General features: G+C 50.9%; 1 protein-coding gene across 1 annotated transcript in view; it reads right to left on the bottom strand.

The window, feature by feature from the left end:
• Positions 1–8,253, bottom strand: part of FAM107A (family with sequence similarity 107 member A) — a 14,390-nt gene extending 6,137 nt beyond the window's left edge. The window contains exon 1 of the mRNA XM_009284396.1: positions 8,190–8,253. Coding sequence (XP_009282671.1) covers positions 8,190–8,253 — 64 coding nt within the window. The remainder of the gene's footprint in view (positions 1–8,189) is intronic.
• Between the last annotated feature and the right edge of the window lie 9,294 nt (positions 8,254–17,547).

Genomic DNA, 17,547 nt, shown 5'->3' with positions numbered 1-17,547 from the left:
CTTCCGATCTGCTGTTGGTCCCTTAGCACAAGGGGATGCTGTGGGATTTGAGGGGCTTCCGAAACACAGGCCTGAGGAAGTGCTGCTGTATCTGAGACCTCTTGTCAAGGAAAGATTTTGCTGATATTCTGCTGGCCTAATAATCAGGATTGAGCCCAATGCCAAGAAAAGCATAATTCGCCCATGCAGTATGTGATCGTGCTGTAATAATTTGTATGTTCTGGATGTAAGAACAAGAGCCCACTGTTTGGAAGTGATGGCAGCTTGGATTTCAGGCACACCGCAGGGCATGTTCACTGTTGGTATTTTCCAAGTGCTCTACATTTCTCCTTTACAAAAAACCCTATACAAAGTGAGTGCAAAGCACAAGTTATAAGACAAACTGCATGTGGTGGGCTGTGTCTTTAAATGCGGAGCACAGTGGGGCTGCCTACAATTATTCAGTGTATGGTCTAATCAGGGGCTCAGAAAGAGCAATTTATTCCTGACTATTCACTTGAACAATTTGGAAGTTTACCAGGAAGAATAAAAAGTCCCAGGAAAAGGGTGTAGGCAGTTCCATGTCTGTAAGTGTCTCTTTATTACAGTATTTTTGGGGGCCTAGTGTGAAGTTATATGGGTTGGTGGAGCAGCAAGGAAAACAGTTGTTCAGTAATGTCGCCTCTCTCTCTTATTGCAATCTCATGTATAAAAGGAATAAAACCCTTTTAAAAGAGAAATCAATAAAAAAAGGCAAGAGAAAGCAGACTAGGTCATTCTTTCACAGTCAGTAAGTACTTACCAAATGTAAAGTGGATTGCAATCAAACAGAATTGTGTAAGGAATAATACTGCTGAAGAAATGATTCAAGATCAAGCAACTTCTCATTGAATGTTAATGTGGCCAGTGCCCTACTGCTTTGGGAACAAAGAAAAACAAATCAGAGCCCATTACATGAGTGTAATTGGGGTGAATAGTTTGGTACGTATCTAAAGGGTGCTTGGAAGCTGGACCCAGTGATTTCTTGTATCAAATTATTTTCCTCTAGGATCATACATCACTGCTGGCAGAAAGGAAGGTGGCGTAGTTTGATGTTTGATGGCAAGTGCCAGGCTGACTCAAACCCCTGCGGGGCTGAACTCCACAGGCTGAAACTGGGGGCTCAGCATTGCCTTCCAGAGAGATGCAGGGACTGAAGAACAGCCAAGGGTTAAGGCAGCACAATTTCACAGCTAACTTTTATTAGGTGAAAGTCAGGTTTTGAAGAATGAGAAAACATGTCAGATTTTCACTTGGGTAAAATTGCTTTGTTTTTTTTCTTCTTCTACTTCTTCCCTTTTTTGGTCTTCTTTTCACAGAAGAGGCAGACAAAAGACAAGGAAGGAAGGTACAAAAGCAAAGGGTTTTTTTTGCATGAATGAAATGGATGAGCTCCCATTTCAAATGGCAAAGCAATGTCTTCATTCTTCAAACAAATATGTCTCTCCATGGAGTAACTTAAATAAAATGCCAGGTGTTTTTAATGGAAACACCGTTTTTGGACAGCTATACTAACAGACTAGCCTCAGTGTCACTGTGTCGTCCTGTTGCCCTTTTCCCACTGTTCCTGTGCCATCGTTTAGACCAGAGCTGCTTCCAGTGACAGAGATGCCCGCACTTGCTTGTGTGCTGGGTACCAAATCCTGCTGCACGGCAGGAGAAGGGCTGGGGCGTATCGATCTTGGATTTGTCCATCTTAAATCCACCTGTTGTGCTCTGCTAGGGGATAATGCAGCGAGCAGTGAAGTTGGAAGGATTACATGGCCAACCAAGCCTGAAGGACCAACCTGGATGCTGTACATGGCTGTAACGCCAGTGACTTTGGTGGGTTTTTTTTCTGTACCAAGTAGCTCTCGGGCCCTGCCGCTAAGCTGTACTAGCTCTTGGGGCACTGGTGCAGCGCTGTTACTTATAAAGTACTGTTTTCTGCCTGCTTCGGTGATGTATGGATTTCCTTTTGCAACTCAGGAGTGGGAGTCCCTTCTTCCCTACCTCCAAGACCCAAATCCTGGGAGATTCGCTTGGGGCAGGCTGTCCCCACATCCACATAGGGCTAATGCCCAGCAGCGTACAACGCTGTTGCATGATGTCACGGGCCTTTCATTTTGGTCTCGTGGTGTTTCCACCCCCCAGACACCCAGGATGATCAGGGAAGGACTTCCCCCCTGCCCCCCGCTTTGGGGGACCCTCTGCTTATGTAGCATTTTGGGGGAGCACTGCAGCGAGCCTGGATGTTTTGAGTGGGCTAATGTGGTTATTTCCAGACTGCAGCAATCTAACGCTGCATGGCTGAGGCTTGCAAAGAAGCAGCAATTTATCAACCTATTTACTGACAGCAGATGGGGAACTTTTCCCTGAAACTAGTAGAAATGAAGAAAATACTGGGAAGGAAGGAGGGGGAGAACTGAAACTGACTGGAAGCATTTCTGGCCAGGTGGCTGTTAAATCAGCTTGCAAAAATCCTCACAATGAGTGCAATTTGCCTGAACAATACTGCAGGGGCCAGGACACAGCAGGTAGCTCTGAGCTTGGTTTTCACTGTGACGGGGAGTGTGCAGACACCGACCTGGAGGGTTTGGCTTCCAGTGGGTGTCTGTACTGCTGCCCTGGGGACAAAGTCAAAGCCCTGACCTTGTCCCTGACCAGGACTGGAAGGAGCCTTGAACCTCACTACAAGAATAGCACTTTAAACCTTCAGAAGACCTTAGTCTGGAACAATTCAAGGAATGTCTTCATTTGCATTGAGCAGAAAAAGAAAAATGAGAATATAAAAACATTGGTGTGCCTGAAACACAGCTTGGGGTTATGCTGGGAGTAAGGACGGGGCATCCTTTCTCCTGCAGGTTGGCAGATAGAGACCCAGTGCAAAATGTTTCTCGTGGAATAGATCTATCATCTTCAAGACCTGATGTAATTCATGTCTGTGTAAGGGGAGACAGACTGCTATCAGGCTGCTTTTTGTCATTATTTATAGTGCTGGAGGTATAAATCAAGCCAGGTCTCTGCAGTGGATTTACAGCAGGATGTCTGTTTTTGCATGATTCAGCCGTAGATCAATGAACAAGGCTCTGCTCTGGCACCTCCTTGGCCACCATCATAAATCAGCAAAAGGTGTTAGACATTTTTATATTGTTCTTGGCAAGATAGAAACAAAAAAATCCATGTGCATTTTAATACCCTCTGCTGTACTCAGAAAGACAGCGTGACCTTTTAAATAGATCTGCTTTGGAGTGTTGCTTATAAAAAGTAGCTGTGTTGGCTTCGACATACTCAGTCTTTTGCTTGCTTTTAAATATTTTCCCTTTCCTCATTTCTAGAAGACTGAGGCTTTCTAGGAAAGGTACATTTCCAAGTGACTTTTCTGTAAGTAAAAAGCAAGACTTCTTGGATGAGGAGGCCAGGGCCACTTGGCAGATACTTGGACGTCACGCGTGGCGTTATCTCCGCTCCAAACTGTGAAACAAGGTCCCAGTCTTGCTTAGTTTTCTAGGAGACCCCACAGGCAATATTCAGCATCTTTGAGATGGCCCAGAGACCAAACACCCTCCTGCCCCAGGGTGTGGGACTGGCTGGAGGAGAAAAATGACATTTTAATATCTTGGTCTGTTCTGACCTAGACCAAAGCCCAAATTTCTGCTCAGACCGCTGGGAAATGCTTATAAATTCCCCAATTCCTGGGAGACTTGTGATAAAATCATCAGCCTGCAATCCTGGGGCAAATTGTTTCCACTTCTGATTATGCTCAGCCCTAGTCTTTTGGGGAACAGGATATCAGGCAGTTTTGGTGCAACATTAAATGCCTTTGAAAACCTGAATGTTGCAAATAATACATTAAATGTACCCTACTAGGAATGTAAAATGCAGTGTGCTGCTTGGAGTGCTGAGTGGCTTTTGTGCAGCCCAGGGCAAGGAGAAAGGTTTTAGCCTGCTGCTCCTGAAGAGGAGGAGGCGGAGGAGGAGGAGGAGGAGGAGGAGGACTGGCTCATGCCCAGGGACAAGCATCAGACAAGGGGGCTTGGCTGCGGCCAGAGCTGAGCTACACTTCCCTTTGCTGCTGTTGCTGCTTTTTAGTTTTCCCTCACTCAGAGGAGATGCTTTTCACAGAGCATTTATTTAGGATTAAGCGATTTGTCTTTCTGTGGTGGGTTGCCCTGTGAGCCCCTCTGCGTCGGGACCGCGTGCCATGTCCTGCTTCCTGCGCTGCCGCTGGCAGCCTGCTTCACCGTCCTGTCGGGATGGAAATAATCCCCAGGAATGTTAAGGGGATTAACGGCCCTGGAAAGGGCAGGTAACCCGAGGGGTGCAGCTCTGTTTACAGCTACCTGCATGGCTCCAGCCATTCTTCACAAGGGGGAAAACAAAAGAGTTTGAAAAGAAAATTAGTCTATAGCTGTTGGGTTTAGAAAGCTGTAGGGTGGAGGTCTGGGCTCCTACCCAGCACCTCTTGACTTGCGACTGTGTAGGAGAATGGAAGGTGCAGCAGGACACCAGCGTTCACCTGCTTTTTGCAGGTTTTCATGTGAAATGCCTCCTCCCCCTTGACTTTTGTTTTGCCAAGCTCTCCTCGATGTACTGCCCCTCTGCCTATGCATCCCTCGGCCCTTTTCCATGCCACCTGCAAACCAAGTTTCTCTTCCTTCAGTGCCATAGGCAGCCCCGCTCTGCAGCGTGCCCTGCCCCATGCAGTGCTGCCCTGTTGGTTCTCAGCATCCTTAACTTGCAATGCTTTCTTCTGCCGCACAGGTCAGTATTTGGCTTTAGCTGAAATCTATAAAGCAAACATAGATTGCAGTCTTTTATTTCTGCTGTCTGTGTCATTTGAGAACTGATTTTCCAACTAGAGCATCTCAGGAGAGGTTTGTCAACAGGGGCAGATGATGACCAAACTGCTCTTGTTAAAAATATTGTATGGGCATCCCTTTCTGGGCAAAGAATAGGCCTCTGTGAAATGCCATCCACGTAAAAACAGGCAAAAGGCATTATTCTGGGAATGGGATCCAAGCTCAGAGGATATTGCTATTTGTAATTCTGTGAAACCCTGTTACTTGGTAGAAGGGATGAGACTGGGCAAAAACCTCAGGACGCCCAGAGTCAGAGCCCTGGATCTGGGTTTGTAAAACCACTGACCCAAGGGACTGTTTCCTGGGCCGACATGATCACTTAAAACTGTGGCTACAGAGAAGAACCTCTGGTTTTCTGGATGCGTGGGATTTATTCATGAATGCGTCTTTTTTAAAGAACCAACAGATTAACGAAGGGCTGCTGAAAGAAGCTGGTCATACACATCCCGCAAGTAAGGAGACTGCAAAACCAACGCACTCAATATGGGTCAGCAGAGCTAGTTTAAAGCTATTTACACAAGTAACCTGAGCCTGGGAAATAATGTGAATGTCTGACACATTTAACTGCAATCATGGGGGGAACCTTCCCTTTTCTGGGCTACGTCCCCCGATGGCATCCAGTCTCTGGGGAGCCCTCCTTTCCCCAAGATGAGGGTACCATCCCTCACACATCTCCTCCTCAGGAAGGCTGAGAAGAGTAAACCTGTCCTCACACCCTGGAAGGGTTTGCACGTGCTGGTGGAGGTGCATGGGATCTTTAAACTAGCCTCAGTTCCTTTTAAGCACTGGTACACGCACACTTCTACCTGTTAACCAGAAGTTAACTTTTTTTTCATTTTAGAGTATGAACTTTCAGCCAATGCATTTCCACTGTCTGAAGTGGAGCTGGAGTTTGGCCCTACAGCTTTTCCCATGAGAGTGTAATGGCAGAAGAGGTCATGCTGTATGTTAAGTCTTACAAAGAATTAAGCTGAAAGTTTGTCTTTTGTTTTGGATTCTTGAAGTCATGGCATTTTCTAATTTGCATGATTTTCCTAACATTAATTAACTGTATTTTAGAAACGCAGAATAGCTGGGGTTGGCATCATGGGCAGGGAAACAACTGCGTGTTGGTCTCCATGAGCCCCAAAGCTTTGCATGGTGAGAGCAGTTTTCAGGCGTGTGATTGAGTTGGGGAAGATCTGCTGCCAGGAGGACGAGCAAAGCTAGGCACTTGCTTTTGAAAGCCACTTTTTGCGTGGTCGGTATGTTCAGGGCAGAGCAAGGCACCCAGGTGCTGGCTTTAGTGGGTGAGATGCGGGTGCTGCCCCATGCGGAGGTGAGGCTTTGAGCTCTCAGTGACTGGAAGCCCATTGGCAAGGAAGTATCTGCAGCTGAACCCACAAAATGCACCTTAACACCCCAACTAATCTGCATGTGGCTGTTACGCAGCCGAGCTTGGAACAAAAAACCTGTTGTTTCTTCACATTAGCTTAATGACTGTTGTGGCTTACTGCCCTGGTGATGGATGATGACGATGTTAATGAGATGATGATGATAATAATAATAATGATAATAATGGTAATAATATGGCGAGCCCAAAGATTGGCAGATGCTAAGTGTTACCCTCCCTGGGCAAGATGGTACCAGCTCCCATCCTCACTGTGATTTTCCTCTCCTCTGGTTCCTGCCGTGCCAGCAGCTCGGGAGCATCTCATACCGATGGACCTGGCATGCTCCCCCTTGCTTGTCACCAGGTGACCACATCACTGATAAATGATACGCGTGCTCCGGAAAGGAGGCAAAGAGCCTTTGTCTGCTTTTAATCTATAGTTTTAAATAATTAAGCAAGGCTAATTCTGGTATTCATAATGCAATAGGGTGAATGTAACTCGATGTGGCCGCCGTGGGAAGCGGTTCCCAGCTATCAGGTGGCTGTCTTGGGGCAGCAGGCACGCACGCCCCGGGTCCTCTCGCCTTCGCTCAGCCCTGACGTTCAGGAATAAACCCCACGAGGTTGCGGGGTCGGAAAGGGAAAGAAAACTCTAATGGAAATGTAAACAGGGCAGGGGGGCATGGCCCTGCGGCTCCCGGCCCTGCTGCCACACATCACTGTTCCTGCCTCTGCCTCTCCGCTGAGCACATGCTGGGGATGGGACTGCGTACCAGTACAGCCTGAGCTCCCCACCAGAATAGCCAGTGCTCCTCACAAGTACAGCCAGTGCTCTCCTCTAGTACAGCCAGTGCTCCCCACCAGTACTGCCAGTGTTCTCCCACCAGCATAGCCAGCTTCCCCAGTTCAGCCAGTGCCCCCAGTCCTGCCTACCCTTGCCGAGCGCTGTGCCAGCACTGCAGCCCGTGGGGTTGGGGTCCCCCATTTACACCAGCACTGCACCCACATAAGGGGGGCACAGAGCAGGCACTGGGCACAGCCCGGGCTGCTCACACGCCACCAGCTGCAATCACCCCCAAATGTAAAGGACCCCCGATGTCACCCCTGTCACCCTCTGAGCTTTGCACTCATGCGCATGTATTTGGAAGAGAGAAATCCCAGCAGGTTTGGGGCTAGCTGAGCTGTCTGGTGTGTAGGTTACCGGTACCCTGTTTTGTGTTGGCTAATGATAGAAATGCTTGTACAGTCAGGCAGCAGCAAGCTCCCCTCTGCCTGCAGGCAGGCAGGATTGGGTGTGCTGGTTAGTAATTTCATTTAATTACCTTGGACTGTGATAAGCAAAGATAACAAGGCTGGGATCTCACTCTGTTAGCAATCACCAAGGGATGTCAGCCCCGTGCCTTTTGCAAGTGGCATGTGGAGTGGCTTGTTTAGTTTTGTTAAGCAGTGACAGATGCTTAGCAGTCTTTCTTGATAATCGCAAACTTACTTTTAATATCTCATCAAATATTTGCTCTGTGCATTTGCCTGCCTATGATAGAGAAACACATCAATCATTAATGAATGTTTTAAGGTAGCTCAAAGGCATTTTGTTGAATACAGGGAAAATCCTCCCACGTTGATTTGTAGGGGTTGTATGAGCAAGTGCCCCCTGTCCAGCCCAATGCCTCTCCAAGAAGGTTTGAATTGCAAGCATGGGTTTGCTTGGGGAATTTCTTGTGGGATACGGGTCCATTTTGAAAGGCAGAAGCAGAAGGGCAGCTTCTCAACCAGCTACTGAAGTATTAAAGTAACATGATATCTCAAATAAAATTTAAAACAGGGTCCAAAGTCACCTGTGCATAAATACGTATGCAGTGCAGACTAATCCCACAGGGGCTCAGCAGCCCGTCCCTGCAGAGGGGAGCTGGCAGAGACACGGGGACCCCCAGGGGCGGCTCAGGGGGCCCTGGGCTTACCTGATTTCCGCAGTGTGGCCCTGGGGAGACCGGGAGGCAGGTGCTGCCCTGTGGCCCACGACATGGGGCTGCGGGGGCTGAGGCTGCTGCTTCTGCCCGGCTGTGCTCACGCCTGTCTGACTTTTTGGCCGTGTCCGACGAAGCTGCCTGGCTCCTGCCAGGTCTCTCCAGCGGGAGCAGGGACGGAGGGTCACGTGGAGGTGGCCGCTGCACTGGTGCTCCCTCCCTGCTGCTCTCGCCACCCCACGGGGACCTCACCGAGGGCTGGAGCTCAGCTGGCAGCAGCCGGTGGCCTTGCCTGCTCCTCGGTGCCGGTTCCTGAAAACTTGCTCCCTTTGCTCTTCGTTGCTGGATGATGTTTTCCCAGGATGGAGGAACGAGCTAATTGTTTTTTCCCCCCCCAGAGCAAACAGCTCTGTGCGTGCCCAGGCACCCGAGCAGCCCACTCAGCACAGCCGCTGCTGCCGGCGGAGAGGTCGTGTCCCTGCTCCACAGAGGACGATTTCTCCTAAGCGTGCCTTAACCACGCTCCCGGAGAAATCAGATCGCCCCAGAGGAAGCCGCACGCCCACGCTCTTTAGCAACCACTGCAACAGCCAAGCCCGGCACCAGGGCAACCGCTCGAGTTATCGTGATTATTCCCCGACGTTGCAACACCCTGTTATCTACTAACTGCTGCACGGTCCAGGAGGAGCAGCTGCTGCACCCTGTGGGTAAGGGCTGCGGGAGGGAGAAGCAGCCCCTGCATGGGGACCATGGGCATCCTGGTGGCACCAGGGCTGTGTGATGCCACTGCATCGCTGCCCCAGGCTCCCGCTGCCCTGGGTCTCATCCTGCTGAGATGCAGCCCCTGCCTGGATTGGGCCCCTTGTCCCCATCCTTGCTGTGGCTGGAGGTACTATGTCAGCCATCCCTGAATTGCCACAGCCTGGGAAACCAGAGGCTGCAAAGCTGAAGGAGGAGAAGGAGTTAAACCACTCCAGCAACTCCTTTGGCTCTTAGATGGGCGCTGTGGTCTGACTCTGCCTGGGTCACCCCATGGGAGCCTGCAGATGCTCAGCATTTCAGTCCCAGGAGGTGGGCAGGGATGGGGTGAAACTGTTTCCTCCCAGAGGAAGGAGATAAGGGAAGCCCGGGGGCACCACCAAGGTGCAGGTACAAGCCACATTCCCACACCCCTGCACCCATGGATGCATGCACCGGCACGGCCACCTCCTGGCCTGATGCTCCTGGCCCTGTGAAGGACTAGAGAAGGGGGCCAGGCTGCTGTGGGCACGGGGGTGCTTATTCACTTATTTTCACTTCTCCACATTTCGATCTTCTCCATGTCCCAGCATTTTTGCCCCCATCCCAGCCATGCTTTCCGACCAAGGGCTCAGCAGCGCCGGGTGTGAACAGAAGCCCCAGCCTCTCCCAGTTCACCTTGCAAAGCCCTCCGTGGGGCAGCATGGGCTGCTGGCACTCACCAGAGCTGCCACTCCCAGGCTTCCTGCTTCCACTCGGACACTTGGGCTGAAGGGAATATTCTTTCTGGAAGAAAAGACAAGAGAGAAATGGGAAAGGACTGTACAGGTATTGCTCTGTTACAGGAGATGAAACGTAGGAGGAGTTGCCAGTCATTTGCTACTAGAGACTTAAAAAAATTATTATTTTTTTTAACCTCCTGACCAGGAGCTGTTAAATTTAATTGACGTGGAGGATCAGATGCAGGAGACGAGAGGCAGGCTAGTCTGCATTCCCCTGTATGTGGTGTGCAGTATGTGCGTACGTGTGCTTGCATGAGCATGGTCAGCCCATCCCAACAAGCCGTGGGTTAGACACGGGCAGGGTTTTGAAGATCCCACACAGCTTTTGCCCCTAGACCAAGGCTGTGGTGGAGGAGAGGGCTTTAAATGGGGAGGTTGTGCAGTTTGTCTGCTCAAACTGCAACCTGCCTTGCAGCCCACGTGTGCCCCATGAGGTTTTTGCGGCTGTGCAGGTTCCCCTCACATCGCCCATTGCCCCGTAGCCTGGCTGCTCATTGCACACTCCAAAAACTATTTGGCTCAATTTCGAAATGAAAAAGGGATGGATGCACATCTGCACTACACCCCTTGGGTCGCCTTTGAACAGGCTAAAGCTCAACACCTGGTGTTGAGCTTCGGGTCTGTGAGTTCACTGGGGATGCGTCAAAGGGGGAAAAGAGCATCAATTTAAACCTGCTTTGAGCTCCCAAGTAAGTGTGGTTATGGCTGGTAGATTCGGGAGTGGAAAAGGGCTGTGATCCATCAACACCTGCTTTTGACTGAGTAAAACAAATTGGAAAAAGGCAAGCTAAATTTTCTGGACATACTTCTGTCTGGTACGCCCTAGTGCCTGACCAGCTGCACATCTGGGCGCCTCTCTGCAGGGAAGTGGGTTTGTGGGGTGCTTAGGACCTCCTGTCCTGAACCAAAGAACTTTTCATGGAAAAGCTGTTTTTCTAGGACCTCCTTGCACAACAGTTCTCTTTGCTATCTAAATTAGTAAGCAATCTCACCCTGTGCTCCTGAGTCTTTGGGATTAACAAAAAGCCTTTATATCCCCCCTGTAGCTCCCTGAAGGTTACTGTGTGAAGGCGGTTGATTGCTGCCTGATATTTTTCTGGAGTGGCTCCTGCAGACAAGGAGTTGCGTCATTCACCAACTGCCCCCGTGTTTGTTATGAAGTGGCTTCGTGTCCCAGGAGAAGGTGACATGGGGACCTCATCCCAGCATCACTCGCTGTGGTTCCTGTGCCCCTCATGGCCCCGTGTTGCTGTGAATGCTGTGGGGGTTTTGCAGGCAGGGGTCTTGTTTGGAGGTGTCACCCTCAGAGGAGCGAGCCCAGGGGAGTCCTCATGCCAGGAGCTGGCAGAAGAGCCGGGCGGCTCTGGCACGGCTCTGGCACGGTTCCGGCACGGCTCCAGCACAGCTCTCCGGCATGTGTGGCCACAGAGGGCTCATTTCTTGGGACTTGGTCTCTGCCGTGCTGAGGAAGTGACGTGGTTTTTTTCATTCAACGTGCACGTAAAGAGAAAATAATGCTGTGCTGAATGTGCACCCGGAGTGTCACTGATGGGTGGCTGTACGGTTAATTAATGAATGCTGGGAAGAGGAAGATGCTCTGGGGGAGCCCACAGCCGTATCCTCATTACTGGAGCTGTACATTAGATTAACTTTTAGCTGCTGAGTAACTTTGCTAGTGATGCTGGCTGTCATTTGTCTAGCCAATTGCTGCGGCACCAGGAGCTTTCTTGTGTGGACACGTCTCCTGTGTATTAAAAAACCCCAGACATGCCACGTGAGTACCCAACACAAATACTGGCTTTTCCATGGTTGTGTAATGCAGCCAGCCCGACATGAATGCAATGACAGTGAGATAACGCCACCGCCGAGAGAGGCTTGCTGTCTGCCTGGCTGCAGCGCCGAGGAGCCTTGATGCAAGCTGTGAATTACAGAGCAGACAGCTCCGCCTGGCCCTGCCTGCCTGTATCTTTATTAAATCTCCACTCTCAGCACAGGGTTGGGAGTGCAGCATCGCTGCCAGTCGTGCCCGGGCTCCCGATCTGCAGACAAAAGTCTGGCCCCGCTGAAGTCACCCGTGGCTGGGACTTGAAGGCAGACAGTGTTTCACCTACTGTTGCAGGGAGGTCTTGGAGGCTGGTTAAACATTTCCTCCACTGGGTTAATGCTAGGCGTTGGCTGAGGTGCTGCCTGCAATGGCGGGGACCGGCTGAGCAGCCCAGCCCTCCCTCCTGCTCCGTGTGCCCCGGCTGCAGCACAAACTTCATGCAATCCCGCTACAACCTAAGAAGTCGTGGTTGCACCACCATGGCGGTGACCTTGGCGGTGGCAAAGCCAAGGACAGGGGATGTGTAGGCTGGTCAGAGCTCTGCCTGTTCCCTGATACCCCGTCACCTCCATGGCACGGGGTGGCTGGAAACACACTCCTGCTAATCTCCACTCGAGCCATTAGTGTGTTTGCAGAGCAGGACGGCTTCTCACACCTGCCCAGCTCACAGGAGGGAGTTAATGATTGCCCAGATGGTAGAGACTTTTGCCTGCTCCCCATGGGATGCAGACTAAGAAGTCGTGCTGGTTGCACCATGGCGGTGACCTTGGCGGTGGCAAAGCCAAGGACAGGGGATGTGTAGGCTGGTCAGAGCTCTGCCTGTTCCCTGATACCCCGTCACCTCCATGGCACGGGGTGGCTGGAAACACACTCCTGCTAATCTCCACTCGAGCCATTAGTGTGTTTGCAGAGCAGGACGGCTTCTCACACCTGCCCAGCTCACAGGAGGGAGTTAATGATTGCCCAGATGGTAGAGACTTTTGCCTGCTCCCCATGGGACAAAGCAGGGACGGGACTCTGTCCCCGACCCAGCTGGGCATGGGGACGGGTGCTCCAGGAGTCAGAGGGCTTTGTTTGTCACAGCGAGGGCACGGACGGGGAGGGTGTATTGCAGTAAATGTGTGGAAAATGCCTGCTATTTCCCAAAACCTCCTATTTCCATGTGAAAAATCACTTCTGCGTGCAGTGTGACTGCATCTTGCCAGGAGTAAGAAGAAGTAGTAATAAAATCTGGCATCGGACGATAACACTATGCCCCTCTGCAGGTGAGCAGGACAGATGCAAGTGGGGCAGGCGGATGAAGGAGGAGCTGCCCCAAGCCCGGCAGGTGCTTCCATTGGCAGCAGCAGCAACCAGCCCGCAGCGGCCCTGGCCAGGGAATTTCTCCAGCAAGAGAAGGAGGATCCTGGAAACACTGCTGATGGGAGCAGGTACCACTTCCAACCCACAGGCCAGCTCCTGCCTGGGATCCCCAGCCTGCTTCGACCATGTCAGTGAGGACACCTACTACATGAGCTGGAATTAGCCTGGCTATTAAGTGAGGTTAAATGCAACAAAGCAATATGAAGTATAAATAGTAAGTAGTCTCACATTGTACTTTTACTGTTCTATGTTACTCCCAAACATCCTAATATCCTAAACATCATAATATCCCAGCAGGACCGTTCCTGGCCCTGACTCTGATGCACAGCAAAGAGCTCCTGCAGCAAATGCCTGGAGGTGTGGGCTGCTTTGAACCACTGGCTCTAAGCAAGCATCCTCCTTCATGGCTCACTGCTCGGGGAGTGCAATGCTCCTACCACAGCTTAAAGCCAGCCTCCCTGTATAAACCATTAATCAGCCTTACTTATCCTACATGTGGGTACTCTAATATTTACTTGCAGCAAAATTGATAGCTGGTAATTTTGGACCATGTTTGTGCTTTGATGAAAGCAGTTAGGGACATGAGCTGTCAGCGTGGTCAGAGCGTGAGCCATGGAAAGGGCGGGGAGGACGGCTTCAGGCAGGTTCAGATCAATACAGGTGCTGTTAAGGTGCAGTATCATAGCATCTATATTGCACTATAGCCAAAGCCTGAGCTAATAAATTAGGCAAGAAATTACTGCAATCAGACCACGGTGATAAAGAGGTATTAAAGTGGGCAAAATGCCACCCAGGCTGAGAACTGATGTGAATCTCCCGCAGACCTGGTTTTGGGAGGAAGGCACCATTAGCAGGGTTGGAAGTTGCCCAACCTATTTGGGATTAGATGGGCTCAGAGGAAGGTACTTCGTCCATAAGTTGCCGTAGCAGCTGCTGACATTGGTGTTTGGTGAATGAACACATCCATTGATTAAAATAGTCTTATTGCTTAACCCAGAGGCTTTGAAAGGAGTTGTCATGACCTGGAACAAGGCATTAATGGTTGGCAGATCGAAGCCAGCATTTCTATGTGTGGTGAAGTCACAAAACATGTGATTTAGAGGTTAGCCAAATTGTACTCTGCCACTGCTTTCAATTAGCCCCAAATACCCTCTTGCTGCTCCCGGTGCTCTGTACGAAAACGTATCTTACATGCTCCTGGATGCTGAGATACCAAGTTGTTGCCTAAATCTCCTGTGATATTGCTGAATTCTGGTCTATCTGTGCTCATTTGCAGCAGCTGGGACTGATCCAGAGACCTCAGTGAAATCATCCACTGGAAGAAACTTTTGAGGATTAGTAAGACTTTTTCCCATCTGTGATGTCAATGCACAAAAATCTGTCAGCTCAATTGTTTTGCTGCGAAATCTTGCCATGTGAAGTGTTGAGGCTTATTTGATTCAGCAAGCTGGTGCACATGTTTGCTGAGATGACACCATTTTTTTTGTTAAGGAGAAACACCGAGAAAATCAGCAACATGCCCCAACGCCTAATATCGCTGCTAATTCCCCGCTGGCCTTGGCCAGAGGAAGTGCTGCAGTTTGGATGAATTTCCAAAGTTTCTTGAGGGCTAGGAAAGGCAGTATAACAACACTCTCCCTCCAGAACTGGCAGACTGGGCTCTGCCTTCCCAGCAGCTGTCACGACATAGCTGCTATCAGGGCTGTTGTGAGAAACTGCGGGTTCCTCTCTTTTGCAGGGGCAGAGCAATGCTGGGCTCGGGAGGGTTACTCCCCAGCAGGGAGCTTGACCGTGCACATTCCTCTGCTCCCAGCTCATTATGGGACACTGTTATTTTGGCAGGTTTTGCAATCGGGACTGGCAGGCACCCAGGAGTCGGTGTCCAGGCACATCCCAGCGCTCCTGAGCCAGCAGCTATGAAATCTGCTGCCGCGACGCTGCCCTTGTCATGAGAAGGGGTCTCAGCAGGGTCTCTGAGCCACCACGGCATCCAGTGCGTGCTCCAGCCCAGCGCCCAACCCCATCACTCCCTGTCCCGGGCTGCCCGTGCTCTGCTGCCCTTGTCCAGCCCTCCATACACACCTGCCCGGGTGTTTTTCAAGCGAAGCTGTGAGCTTGTATTACTCCTGGTCCCTGGCCACAACCATAGCTAATTTCACTATTGTATTGCAAAGGACTCTAAGAAATATCAAGTTATTGGTGTAACATTTCATTACCAGTCTTTTGACCTCTACAAGTTTGCAGCATTTCTTGGGCTAAAGTGGAACTGAGGGTGGATGCTTGTGGCCACTCACACGAGGGCAACCAGCATCCTCGGGGATTTTTTTGACAACAGCAATTTGTAAATTTAGGCTTGCAGAAGGAGGCTGGGCTCTTGGTCTGGATATGGGGCCAGGCTCACGTTACTGCCGCTCCCGCGCCGCTCTCGGGGAGCACCAGCCAGGTGGCCACTTTGCTGCCTAGTCGAGTGGAAAATTGCAAATGCTTCAAATAATGCTTGGTGTTATTTTATTCATAAAGAAAACACAATTTGACACAGATGAGTGCTGCACTGACCTCTGCCTGTCTTTGTCACCAATGCCACTCCCCTCCCAAATCCTCATGGCAGGGCTGGCCCCAGAAGGCAAGCACAACCCTCCTGCGGCCATGAAAGCTGGCAAATCAAGTCCAATTTCACAGACTGCCCAGAAAAAAGTGCAAAAAAAGCTAAAGCAGGGAAGCAGCAGCATGGGAAGGGGAGCTTGCTGGAGCTGCCAGCCCTGGGGCAGGGACCCCTGCCGAACTCTGTGCTGAAGCTGAGCAAATGCTGCTCGCTGGCTGCATGGGGCCCTGCGGCTGGGGGGATGGATTGCGATGCGCCAGACCTCAGCTGAAAATTTCCTGCAGATTAATGAGAGTGATCAGTGACAGGGCTCAGCCCTGCGGCAGCCGGTGCGCAAGACTCATTTGTCAGCATTCAAGCTGACTGCGAAGCCCGACATCCCGCTGTGAAGGGCATGGGGAGGCTCTCAGCAGCTCCCCAGCAGAAACCGGAGCAGCGCATCCATTCATTGGTGTGGTGCCAATGGACCTACTGTTCTCCCTTGATCTTAAGGAAATCCTCGCCTGCAGTTCAGTGCTTTTTAATCTGGTCCCTTGCAATGTGCAGGACACATAACGCCGCTGCATGCCATGACAAAGCCAAATTCTCGCCCTGCTATCTGTTGGCAATACCTGCATCGCCCACCTCAATGTTGTTAGCAGCAGTTAAGCTGTTGCTATGGATAAATCATTTTTTACCTGTCTCAGGAGCTTATTTTTGCCCTGTGCTGGAGGTGTGGTACCACCGATGATGTGAAAGACTGCTCCACTATTTCTGGGGATGCTGCTGACTGCACTGGAAGAACATCAGTCACTGGCACAAAAGGGCTCCAGCAGTTTCGGAGTGAATTGCTGTCATGCTGCAGAGAGACCATTAAGACACTCTGAAGTGCCTTGAAGAATGGCATTTTGCAAAAAACAGAGGCTTATGCCACATGAATAATAGGGACAATATTTATTTCTGGCACTGTGCCATGCTGTCCTAGAGCCACCGACCATTAAGACACTCTGAAGTGCCTTGAAGAATGGCATTTTGCAAAAACAGAGGCTTATGCCACATGAATAATAGGGACAATATTTATTTCTGGCACTGTGCCATGCTGTCCTAGAGCCACCAGGCTGCAGTGGCATTATTACTCCATTTCACAACTAGGGACTATATGTTAGGGGACAAGGGTAGTGCTGCCATCAGAAATCCGCTCTTCTGACACCACCTTGTTGTGCTCTTTACCTCGCTAGGGTCACTAGAATTGGTCCTTAGCTTGGAAAAAGGTGGTTTGTGAAAAATAAGGGCAGAAATGCCCCGGCGGCCCCAGGCTCTGCTGGTAGCAGGCTGGCAAGGCAGAGCAGGGTGGTCTATTCCCTGCGGGCAGCGTGTGCCAGCAGCAGCCGGCTGGGTCCTGTGCAGGGGGGACCCCAAAGCGAAGGGGTCAAAAGGGAGGAGGTTTGGCTGTTATCAGGAATGAGATGCCACCCGTCAGGCTGCCCGCCACCACAGGCTGCAAATGGAGGAGGCAGCGGAGGAAGAGGTGAAGCGTCCCTGTTATCGCAGGGTTCATGAGGAGGCAGCAGGCGCCACTCGAACAAGCTCCCCAGGAGCAGAGCGAAGCAGTGAAGCAGTGAAGCCTTTAATTGCTTTAATCCATTTTTATTTGAGCACCGCTGAGCCATCCCAGACCTGGCAGCTGCTTTATTTCCCATGCAGTGGGACCAGACTCCTGGTCTCCCCATGAGTGCATCGTGTACCTCCCTTCAGTCTGAGCCCTCTTCCATGTCTTCCTTGCAGCCCTGGATGCTGCAGGCAGCATTCGCCAGTGCCGGCCAGCCTCTGCCCTTCCTCCGGAGGGGCTGGCAGCATGCTCCTCTGCGTCCTGCCCAGCACCTTCAATCACGGGTCAAACCCTTGTATCACAGCTTCTCATGCACGGACTGGTGAGACATGCTCAGTCGCCTTACAGGCACGGGGGCTGCATGTCCTGTGTTTATGTGTGCACCCCTATGCTGCTTCAGTGCAAAGTCAGCTGTCTAGGGAGCCGGTACGGGTGTCATGGGAGCTGGTTTCGCA

The sequence above is a fragment of the Aptenodytes forsteri genome, unplaced genomic scaffold (genome assembly GCF_000699145.1).
Source record: "Aptenodytes forsteri isolate BGI_AS27 unplaced genomic scaffold, ASM69914v1 Scaffold53, whole genome shotgun sequence".
NCBI classification, from domain to species: Eukaryota; Metazoa; Chordata; class Aves; order Sphenisciformes; family Spheniscidae; genus Aptenodytes; species Aptenodytes forsteri.
This window is presented reverse-complemented; position numbering and strand designations above follow the sequence as displayed.